Source organism: Anarhichas minor, unplaced genomic scaffold (genome assembly GCF_050575085.1).
Source record: "Anarhichas minor isolate MPS153535 unplaced genomic scaffold, ASM5057508v1 ptg000043l, whole genome shotgun sequence".
Taxonomy (NCBI): domain Eukaryota; kingdom Metazoa; phylum Chordata; class Actinopteri; order Perciformes; family Anarhichadidae; genus Anarhichas; species Anarhichas minor.
Genome location: NW_027466489.1, coordinates 1801884 through 1813173, shown reverse-complemented (window position 1 = coordinate 1813173; position 11290 = coordinate 1801884). Strand labels below are relative to the sequence as shown.

General features: G+C 40.8%; 2 protein-coding genes across 2 annotated transcripts; both read left to right on the top strand.

Moving 5' to 3' along the window:
* The first annotated feature begins 1047 nt into the window (after nucleotides 1-1047).
* Nucleotides 1048-7367, top strand: sec61a1a (SEC61 translocon subunit alpha 1a). The gene is made up of 12 exons (XM_076110668.1): nucleotides 1048-1163; nucleotides 1801-1868; nucleotides 1958-2023; nucleotides 2912-2990; nucleotides 3080-3211; nucleotides 3307-3416; nucleotides 4039-4192; nucleotides 4288-4448; nucleotides 4575-4772; nucleotides 5131-5322; nucleotides 5414-5490; nucleotides 6267-7367. Exons 1-12 carry the CDS (start codon nucleotides 1157-1159, stop codon nucleotides 6451-6453), a joined length of 1431 nt encoding a protein of 476 aa, XP_075966783.1. The 5' UTR covers nucleotides 1048-1156; the 3' UTR covers nucleotides 6454-7367.
* Nucleotides 7368-8170: 803 nt separating this feature from the next.
* chchd4b (coiled-coil-helix-coiled-coil-helix domain containing 4b) lies at nucleotides 8171-11149 on the top strand. Its single transcript, XM_076110881.1, has 3 exons — nucleotides 8171-8366; nucleotides 9164-9262; nucleotides 9388-11149. Exons 1-3 carry the CDS (start codon nucleotides 8345-8347, stop codon nucleotides 9744-9746), a joined length of 480 nt encoding a protein of 159 aa, XP_075966996.1. The 5' UTR covers nucleotides 8171-8344; the 3' UTR covers nucleotides 9747-11149.
* The last annotated feature ends 141 nt before the right edge of the window (nucleotides 11150-11290 follow it).

Genomic DNA, 11290 nt, shown 5'->3' with positions numbered 1-11290 from the left:
GCTCTCAGCACACCTGAGTCCTGCAGTGTAAGAATCGAATGAAGACCCCGTCTATCAACAGACAAAGCCTTAGCTGCAGCTTTATTCAGTTGGAGGAGCCTCTACCTTGTCTTTTCCCTGGTGCCCCAACACTACGGGCACTCTGTTTTCAGGGAGTGGAAGAGGAAGAGGAGAGAGGAAGACTGAGCTCTTTATCTGCTGTGTGTGCCGTCATCCTCTTTCAACTATGAGAAATGCTTCGGCAACTTTTTACGACATCCTGTTGACTGATACTCGGTCCTTGTTTACTGCATTCTCCAAAGCAAGAAAGATAGAAAGACAAAAATAAAGGAAGGTACTTCAAGCAAATCTTCAAATCATAAACACATTTCAAATAAAGAGGGCTCAGAGATACAGTGAGACATCTGTAGGACATAATATCATACTGCTGTCTCTGCTGCTTCTTCGGCTGTTGGTGCAAAGTTTATATTGTTGTATAACTCTTAATAATATTTGACACCAATCACCTTCTCTCAAAAACAATAATTGATGTCACATGATAATCTTTACAAATAAAAGATTCATTGCAGGGCTTTTGCATGGCATTTATTGACATTGTCAAGTGCTCCTGTCATTTTGTTATTTTGTGCACCCCTTCATGCGTTTGTGGTTCTGACTTTGTTAACAGTCTGGTATGAGAGAAACTCCGTCTCTGTCAAACTGTCTTCACCAGCCTGCATTTCCTGAATTAGACCAGAGATCCTTTTCAGGTCACTGCTGCTCTCTGGTGGAGAGATGAATGTGCCCATGCAGGGAGGAACAGTCCTCAGATCCTCCACTTACTGTAAGCAAATGTCGGAATACTGTGTAAAAACTGATGATACAGTTCCTGCATTCAAAGTAAAGAAGTCTATCAAAAAAATACATTATTGTTATTCACTGATTAAGTTGACTATGTGTTCTATACTGTAACTCTAAAAAGTAACATGTTTGCAGTCGAACGGAAGAGGCTGGTTCTTTAAATCGTTGTTCTTCGTGTCCGTAATGGTGACGTGTCTCTTAAATTTCCCCTCCTCCTCTTCCTCCTCCCCCCCCCCCGGTGGCTCAGTCAGTAGTGAGTTTCAGTCTGGTTAGATTTACACAGTAAAGGAGCAAGTAGGAGGACAGTTGGGACATCATGGGCAGTGAGTATGACTTTGGCACACGAGTGGTATGAGACTGTTACCTATAGTCTGTGTAGTAACACCCTAAATATAGTTTTAACTGTTTTGTTCAACTTAGCTCAGTTAGCTAACGGTATTAGCGCTTAGCATTGGTAGCAGGCTAGCTTACGCTGCTAACAGCTAGCTAGTTGGCAGTTGCTTTTGTACTATTGAGAGACTTCTGCGATGGGAAATTGTTGGTGGATTCAAATAAACAGCCGGGCAATGTTTGTGAAAGCTGCATTTCCTGCTTGGATTGGGATTTTAGAACCGTCACGGTGGGTTTTTTGTTTTTGTCGGCAGGAACATCTTCCAAGCTAACGTGCTAGCCACTCATTCAAAGACATTGACAGTCTAGTGATGACGACGCATAACACAACCGGCGTTATCTTCAGCCTGCTGATTCTAAACCATTGACCGAATAAGAAGCACGTAGCAGTGATATTAAGAACATAGATAGACACACAGTGATGCATAAATCTACATATATCTGTTTGGTATACGTTAGGTTATTGTCAAGTGTGTCTTGAGTCCGCCCTCCATTCACTGCCACGTCCCACTGGTGACCAGCTATTATTCCCACATAGCTCACATTAACACATCATTTTCTTGTTTCCAGTCAAATTCTTGGAGGTGATAAAGCCATTCTGTGCAGTGCTGCCAGAGATCCAGAAACCCGAACGAAAGGTCTGTTACGTTTATTAGTACATTTGCTTTTGGCAATAAAAACCCCAGATATTTGTTATAAATATGCTCATATTGTCATTGTCTAACAGATCCAGTTCCGAGAGAAGGTACTATGGACTGCCATCACTCTCTTCATCTTCCTGGTTTGTTGCCAGGTATGTGTCACAATTAACTCCTGTCTTAGTCGTTTCTCAGCTAATCAAAACAGATGTGCTAATCCACATGATTTTATTTGTATTATCTTGCAAAAATGTAGTAAAGAAAATGTAAATCGTACACTACAATCACTTGCACTCACTGACTTTGTTTAGGACAATTTGGTCTGAGGACAAAATTATTATTATTATAAAGTGAGTACAACTGGTCCCAGTATGCAGCATTTTTTTTGGTGTAAATTAATTTTTTAGTTTATTTGGCACTTACAATACCATATAGCCTCCTAATGAACCACCATTTTTTTTTAATTTAGACCAGTGGTGTGTATATATGTATGTATGTGTATGTATATATATATAATCAGTTTTTTTATTATGTATATAGAAATTTGACAACTGCCCATCAAAACTAATCATATCCTTGCAACAAGAGAATGACTGGTGCTTTTAAATTCACACTTTAAAGGTGCTAAACACAAAATTGAGAGCCTAGCTACTGTCTCTCAATGGCTCTAAACACGGCTAAGCCAGTTGCTCGCAGCTAACAATGCTAACAGCATTAACAGTGCAAACAACAGCAACAGTGCTGACAGAGCTTACAGTGTTTACTTGAAGGGAAAGAGGGGGGGTGGGTGCTACGATACCGCAACATTGGCTTCTGTTGGGACAGCATTATCAGCTGTGACTCCAGTAAGTGATTAGTGCAGAGCTGTGGACATGAGCTAGCCAGTGGGGCACTTTAACAGATACTCAAAGGCACGCGTGGCCGGCCTGGCCATGTGTCAAACTATCCCAACTGTGAATGAAGGGCTTAGAGTTGGACTTGTATTGTAAGAATTATTTTTCAACAATTCAAACAAATGTAACACTCTCACTGTTTTCCTGCAGATCCCCCTCTTTGGCATCATGTCGTCAGACTCTGCAGATCCATTCTACTGGATGAGAGTTATCCTGGCCTCAAACAGAGGTATTTGTCCTGCTAATAACTGAGTAATAGAGCCAATGTATGTCTGTTCTGTCGTTGGTATATCCTAACTTGAATATCTCCCCCTCCAGGTACCCTGATGGAGCTGGGTATCTCGCCTATTGTCACCTCAGGCCTGATCATGCAGCTGCTTGCTGGAGCTAAGATCATTGAGGTTGGAGACACACCAAAGGACAGAGCCCTCTTCAATGGAGCTCAGAAATGTAAGTAAACTCTCAGCACTTGGTCGTCTGTGAACATATGGTTGGTATCTATAAGTATGTCCATAAATTGTCTTACACCTCTTAATGTTTTTCAGTATTTGGAATGATCATCACCATCGGCCAGGCCATCGTATATGTGATGACCGGCATGTATGGCGATCCCTCTGAGATGGGTGCAGGAATCTGTCTGCTCATCATCATTCAGGTGCGAATGGGGAATTTTATATAACCATTGTGTACTTTGACAAAAAATATTTACTTTATCATCAAAACTGTCTTTCATTATATACTTAAAACGAAAATATGTATAATATTATAGAACAAACTCATGCAGATTGTTTCTTCTCCGGGGTCTTTAGATTGTCTTTTGTGTCCCCTCTTATAGTATTCCTCACATATTGGTGATTTATTATCATAGACAAATCCCTCACATTGATGTTGACACTTAAACTAGTCAGTAGCGAGCATATAATTCTCCTTCAATTAAAGGGAGTTAAACTGCAATCTTACTGAAGTGCAAGATGTGCATTGAGGTCGTGTCAGAGTATCTTGCAGAAACTTATCATTATGTCAACTAATACAATTCAAATAGTAATTTTTCATTATTAGAATTACATGACCTACAGGTTTGTTTACATTAATTGAGTTCACAAAGTAAATAATGCTCCGGCGGCTCAGGCTTTTATTAGGTTCAGTTAAGGAAACACAGAGGTATAACTTACATAGTCAGAATAAACAGCTTGGACCCTCCAAAGAAAAGTGAATTCATTGCAAAGTGAACAATTTAATTTCTTTAGCTGACTGTATCTGTGTCTGTTCTTCCTCAGCTGTTTGTGGCTGGGCTGATCGTGCTGCTGCTGGATGAGTTGCTCCAAAAGGGTTATGGTCTTGGTTCAGGGATCTCGCTTTTCATTGCCACCAACATCTGTGAGACGATCGTCTGGAAGGCCTTCAGCCCCACCACTGTGAACACCGGAAGAGGTAAGAAATCCACACGTTGCTCTGTGAATATGTGGTTTCGATTGATAAATGTAAATTGTGTCTGACACTGTACTTGTGACTGTTTCTGTTTCTAGGTACAGAGTTTGAGGGAGCAATCATTGCGCTGTTCCATCTGCTGGCCACTCGTACGGACAAAGTGCGAGCTCTGAGAGAAGCTTTCTACAGAGGGAACCTGCCCAACCTCATGAACCTCATTGCCACAGTATTCGTCTTTGCTGTAGTGATATACTTCCAGGTGAGTCTCTGGCCTCTCTTAACATACGACTTTTCTCAAAGGTTATTACAGGAATTCCTAATGGATAATGAAGTTAAGGAATGTGAACAATGAATGATTTGCTCACACATTCACCTCCTCTAACAGGGCTTCAGAGTTGATCTGCCCATCAAGTCGGCTCGCTACCGTGGACAATACAACACCTACCCCATCAAGCTCTTCTACACCTCCAACATCCCCATCATCCTGCAGTCTGCCTTGGTCTCAAACTTGTATGTTATCTCCCAGATGCTCTCCACACGTTTCAGTGGCAACTTCCTGGTTAACCTGCTTGGTACTTGGTCTGTAAGTATACACTTGATCAAACATTTACCTTCAATTTGTCAAGCTTTATTCTAAGAACGAGCCTCCGAATGTTTACTCTGACATTTTCAGCAGGCATGCAAACTGTTCCGTATTTATCTGATTAATATCATTTACCAAAGTTGCAAACGCTACTTCAGTCCCGAGCAGGAGGACTTGTCTGTCTTTGACAATTGCACTACTGGAGTATTTGTAAAGAATAACAGTGTGCAGTCACACATGTAGTTATGAATGTTTTTTGCATGCCTGTGTTAGACATGGTGCCGCCACATTGTACTTAAGTGTTACTCAAGGTGCTAGAACATTTCATTAAGCTTGTATTCTTCTCTCGTGTCTGCAGGATGCCACGACGAGTGGTCCAGCCCGGGCCTACCCTGTAGGTGGGCTCTGTTACTACTTCTCGCCCCCTGAATCCTTTGGCTCTGTCCTTGATGACCCGGTCCATGCATGCATCTACATTGTCTTCATGCTTGGATCATGTGCCTTTTTCTCCAAGACCTGGATTGAAGTCTCAGGCTCCTCTGCGAAAGATGTAAGTTGTAGCCACTTTCAGGCGGGTGGGTGCTATGAGTTTTATTTAAAACGGTCTGTGTTTTAACGTTCTGTTCTTCACTTTCATCCAGGTGGCAAAACAGCTGAAGGAGCAGCAGATGGTGATGAGAGGACACAGAGAAACCTCAATGGTCCATGAACTGAACAGGTAAAATCAAAAACCTTTTCTTTTACACATCTCTCTTGCTGATCTTTTACATACCTAATCATCTGCCCAAACCATACATTGAACACGTTTATCAGATAGAATAGATAGAACCCCTTATTATGAATTTACATGAACTAATGTTTTTGTCACTAACAAGCCAATAACTCCCATCTTTTAATTAAAGCAACTCATTGACATCATATTTCACCGTACCTTCCTTTATAGTCCATTTATTTATTTATTTATTCATTCATTTGTTTTGCGTACAGAGGGATTGATACAGGGAGCTGGCCTCTACCTGTTGGTCTAAACTGTAACATTTAGAGTTTTCATTTTAAATTGAGATTATTTTGTTACACATAATGAACTTCTATGCTCACGTTCTAATCTTTTTGACACAGATTCAATCCCATCACTGTGATTTTTCTTTCTTTTTTGTTAAAACATTTTGTGTCCTTGTAAATGCTATTCCACCCAAAAAACGAAAAGTTTCATACCTTGATGGAGGCACGGAGTGCAAGAAATATCAATCCCCAAGATACTGAAGTAATTTAAAGTAGGGCAGCAGTTCAAGGATATGACTACCTTTTTGTTATTGTTGAAGATTTCCTCAATTGACTGCAAACTCGGGTGTGCATCGTCAATATGCAACACTTCTCATCTAACTCTTTGCTACTTTACAATCATGGTTAATGTATTTGAATATCTACCATTCTGCTGAAACACTGAGTTGAAATTCTGCGTATTAATCTCAATCTCCCCGTTTTGTGTTGTAGGTACATTCCTACTGCCGCTGCCTTCGGTGGACTGTGCATCGGTGGTTTATCAGTAATGGCTGACTTTCTCGGAGCCATTGGCTCCGGCACCGGTATCCTGCTGGCCGTCACCATCATCTATCAGTACTTTGAGATCTTTGTGAAAGAACAAAGTGAAGTAGGCAGCATGGGGGCTCTGCTCTTTTAGAAAAGCCAATATCCTCCCACCCTTTACCAACTTTTATTAGGATCACCAACTTTGCATTCATTTTACATCTATGAGAAGCTCCTGCAATGCCAGCGCTCCACTTTCAGGATGACTGAGGGATCTCTGCTTAAATTGGACCTTTACGAGGTGGAGGGGCTACACAGCTCCCGCCTTGAATCTTCCAAAGCAACACAAAGACCGACATCTCAGTTGTACTTCATCTGATTTTCTAACTGACATGAGACTATAGTTTCCCAAAATGAATTTTAAAGGCTTCATTTTTTTGTATGAGATAAAGTCCTGCAGGAGTTCGGTCCTTTTTTCAGACTGACAGAGTGCTTCAGTATGCCGGCATACTCGACACGGATGGTGGAGGTCAACTGCCTGCTGTGTGCTGAAATGTACTCAATGTTCTGCTTGGTGTTATCTTAGTTTATACTTTTACTTTCAGCTTTATTTTATTTTTTCATCAACCTGCCACTTAAGTGAAGGTGTGGAACAGACGCTTAACTGTAAAACGCTGAGTCAAGTACTGTCTTTTTCCTGATTTGTGACCCTGTGTTATAGCTGTTGTTTGAACAGAATCTTGTAAGAGGATGTGGAGCTCACATTGGAGTCCACCTGTTGCTGTTTTAATGTATGGCATTCCTAGGGAGCTGCAGTATTAACTCACATGTCACATTCATTTTTGTGTCCCACTTTCTAAGATTTATTTGTTTTGTTTTTTTAATTGTCTGCTCTCGGCATACTTGCATTAATCGCTTTTTCCACACCTGAAAAAAAATTATGATTTCCTGTACATAGGCCATTCATTGAATAACTTTGAATTTGTGTAAAATACAATCTTTTGAATATGTAAAAAATAAATGCATTTCAGAACAAACATTCTCAATAAAACCTTTTTTGTTGGAAAAGGCTTAGTATTCTCTTCTACTTGTCTGAGGCGTCTTTAAATGTTTATTAATGTACAATATGTGTTCACAATCACATCCTCCTATGAAGACCTATTTTATATTATCACTATAAAGTCATCCATCTATTTATCAACTTCCACCTAAGGATGCCCATAGTAATTACAGCAATAAACACTTCTAACAACTACATTGGAGTGTGTTTTGTAGGAGGACATGATGTAGCTACTGGCTGGTCAATTAAATATCCCCTTCACATATGGATTGCCATTCCATATACTGTGATCTACAGTACTTTAGAATTGTATGTGAGTAAATCACCAAAGAGACATTTGACTGAACAAAATTAGTTTATCCAACTCGGTACATGTTGGTAAATTTCCCTTTCAAGATGTATAAAGACAGATTTTGTTATTATGGCAACATGACTTATCCCAATCTCCCAGCCCTAAAATAAAAAAAATTAATTAATTATACAATTATATATAAGGATCAAACAGGTATTTGTTGCAGGGTTATTGTAAGTAAATCAGTGTATTAAAGTGTGAACTCTCAAGTGTGAGAAGGAGACATTTCCTTCTAGATATCTCATTAATCCTCCTTTATAAGGGTGATATATTGTATTTATTTTACAGAGAAATAGAATAGAAATACAATTTTATCAGAAAGTTAGAGGGGAAAGAAATTCTTTGCTTGTGAGAAATCCCTCGAACCATTTAGTGGAATGCGCATGTCATGTTATGAACTGTTGGTGGCAGCAAAGCGCCACAGAGCGTCTGCGCTACCGGAAATAGACAAAGAGAAGAAGAAGACTACACGCTCAAGAAGAGGCTGCAGTAGATGGTTATGAAACAAGCTAGCTGTTGCTGCACTAAAACTTCTGCCATCTTCATGTGCTGCGTTGCGTGTCAGAAAAGAGTCGTTATCCTTGGAGCTGTGGGTTTGAAGAAGAGGAATTCTGTCTGTCCCAGCGTGAAGACATGAGCTCGGTCAGAGAGGAAGGTAACCACGACGTGCTAACCGGCTAACCTATCTGGAAAGCTAACCCTGGAGTTGATTGTAGTCTGAATGAGAATTGTTTTACCCAGTTGTTAAAAGTATAATAACAGGCCTCTTGTTACGATGAGAACCAGGACTGTTAAAATCTGTACCTGACACATCATGAGTGAACAGGACTGTTAGGGTTCTTTCAATGACTCACACTGTGGTGTCACCTTGAGTCCTTTCCTTACACCTTGAGTCATTGTCGTCACTATACGTCGAGGTCTTCATCTTTAAAACATCTTCACTGTCATGGTGTCGGTGGATATCTGGTCTAGTGGTGGAAACCAATTCAGTACATTTGCTCAAGTAATCCATTAAAGTACGATTTTGAGGTACATGCTTTATACTGCTATGTTGTACTTCTTACATCATTACAAGTATTTGACAACTATAGACTCTATTGTACTTCTTACATCGACATAGACACTACTTTGCAGGTAGACATATTACATTAGCTACATATAATACGCATACACAATACATTGAATCTTATTTTTGGCTGGTGGCCCCTCACAAAAAGCTGTTTGTTTTGGGCATCCTGTCATGTTTAGTGCGCCCGACACCAAAGTTGGGAACAATTGGATTAAAATACCTAACTTCATATGAAGGAGTTAAAACTAGCTTCATCTGGGTCAGACAGTAACATTCTAAAGTTCTACCTCGGCATCGACCTTTGCCTTTGGTTTGGATTCGGTGCCGCAGTTCTTATCTCTGATCTGTTTGTTTGAGTTGTCTTTCCACATGTTTCACAACAGGTAAAGACCGAATTATCTTCGTCACCAAAGAGGATCATGCAACGCCCAGCAGTGCCGAGCTCGTAGAGGAAGATCCTAATGACCCATATGAGGAACAAGGTGAGGAACAGTGAAACTACCAAGAAGGCCCGGTTATCAGACTTGTTTGTAACTCGGATTAAGTTTGAAAAGGGCAAAATTACAACCTGTGTATTAATTTAAACCTCTCCTCTCTCTCATCCTAGGTCTGATTCTTCCCAGTGGGGAGATAAACTGGAACTGCCCCTGTCTGGGTGGGGTGGCCAGTGGACCCTGTGGGACTGATTTTAAGGATGCCTTCTCCTGTTTCCACTACAGTAAGGAGGAGGTGAAGGGTTCTGAATGCCTGGAGCAGTTCAGGGCAATGCAGGAGTGTATGCAGCAATACCCGGAGCTCTATCCACAAGAAGATGAGAAGGTGCAAGAACAAGAACAATCGTCAGAAACGAAGCAGACCTCACAAGACTCTGCATCTGCAGAAACGTCAGGTGCAAACTCAACATCTGCCACCAAGCAAGACTCTGAAACTACACAACCCAACACAGAGGGCTCAGTGGAAAGTTAATGATGAGCCTCGATGGCAGCGTGAGCCCAACGGCTTTAAAGGTGCTTAATTCCAAAATTCAGAGCATAAATATGATTGAGGGATTGCCTTCACACGGCTCCCAACACGGCAATGGCTGAGCCGGTGCCAGTGGGGCGCACACACACACACACACACACACACACACACACATGCCTACGTAAAAATAAGCAAGGAGAAGCTCTGATTACGACACACAGAGAGGGAGACTTAATTCTCTGCTCAGGTGGAGATTAATCCACTATATCTTTACATTACAAATAGCTGTTTGCTGCTATATTCATACTCTACATTTGGAATACAGCACCTTTTAAAGTCCAATGGAAATCACAGTTAGTCATCGCTTTGTGAAATCAAAAAATATATATCCAAAATGTTTTTCTCGTTTACTGTCAATAGTTTTTTCTCATCAAAAGGAAGAAAACGTTTTTGCTAATTTTTCTCTTAGTGGCTGGAGAGGTACGTCTGTGTCTGTGTCTGTGTCTGTGTCTGTGTCTGAGTAACAGTAGATTGCAGGCTTAGTGGACCAGCGGGGGAGACAAAGTAAACTACAGACCTTCTTATGATGGGATCACAGGCGGGGTGTCAAATCCGTCCAGGGGTGTAAACTTGATCGGACCAGGCCCATCTTCAAACTTGACTTTGATTTTGGCCCAATCCCAACGTCCACACTCGCAGACTTTGAGGCTCTTTCCTGCAAAGTCTGTGAGGGTGTAGGATTGTCCCACCGTCAAACCTTTAAGTGTTTGAGAGCTCACTTGCAAACATTTTTAGTCCTTTATTCACACTTTCCATAAGTCTCTATTTCTGCAGGGGAAGCCCAGAGGCGCAAAACAAAAAAAAAGGTAGACAAAGAGGACAGCACATGGCCGTTCAACCGGACATTTTAAATTTCCACAGAAACATAATAGATTATTTGACAATTACTTCTCATCTCGCAAGGCAAGAGCCTAAAGGATGTTAAAATCAGGCAGTAAAAGATATAAAATAAATCCCACAATTCCCATTTGTATTTACACCATTTCAAGCCCTTGGAACCTCTCGCGCTCCATTTACCAGGTGACATCAGTTAAATCCCTGAAGGTTCATGGCTTAAGGCCGTAGGTGGACATTGGGATTGGGCCTTCGATCAACTACACATCTATAAAGTTTCTTGACTGAATCTTGCACGGTTGCAACAAAATCTGTCCACAGACACAAACGGTAGCGCAGAGTAGCCTACATGTGATTTACAGAGTAGATATGTGTGCTTGAGGTTGGACATTAATTCTATTTATTTAAGATGGGCTTATACTTTTGTAAAACTATCAATGAAAAAAATATCTTTAGTGTTGAAGCAAAACAAGATTAAAGAATCTAAAACAATCAAGAGCCTAGAAGACTCAGCTCAGTGTATTTCTTTGTCTCAAGTCAAGATGGTTTAACGTTCCCGTGTTGTGATTCACTCTGAATTTGAAGATAACAGTAAAAACATACACACCCTTTACATTTACATTCTCTCGTATCTGCTATCTTCTTGCGATGTG

What these genes read in the sequence shown, in the direction of transcription:
- sec61a1a (XM_076110668.1), top strand. An exon ending in CTGTAGTGATATACTTCCAG is followed by an intron (nt 4,449 to 4,574) that starts GTGAGTCTCTGG and finishes CTCCTCTAACAG; the next exon opens with GGCTTCAGAGTTGATCTGCC. An exon ending in ATGGTCCATGAACTGAACAG is followed by an intron (nt 5,491 to 6,266) that starts GTAAAATCAAAA and finishes TTTGTGTTGTAG; the next exon opens with GTACATTCCTACTGCCGCTG.
- chchd4b (XM_076110881.1), top strand. Translation starts at nt 8,345, where the DNA reads ATGAGCTCGGTCAGAGAGGAAG. An exon ending in GAGCTCGGTCAGAGAGGAAG is followed by an intron (nt 8,367 to 9,163) that starts GTAACCACGACG and finishes GTTTCACAACAG; the next exon opens with GTAAAGACCGAATTATCTTC. An exon ending in TGACCCATATGAGGAACAAG is followed by an intron (nt 9,263 to 9,387) that starts GTGAGGAACAGT and finishes CTCTCATCCTAG; the next exon opens with GTCTGATTCTTCCCAGTGGG.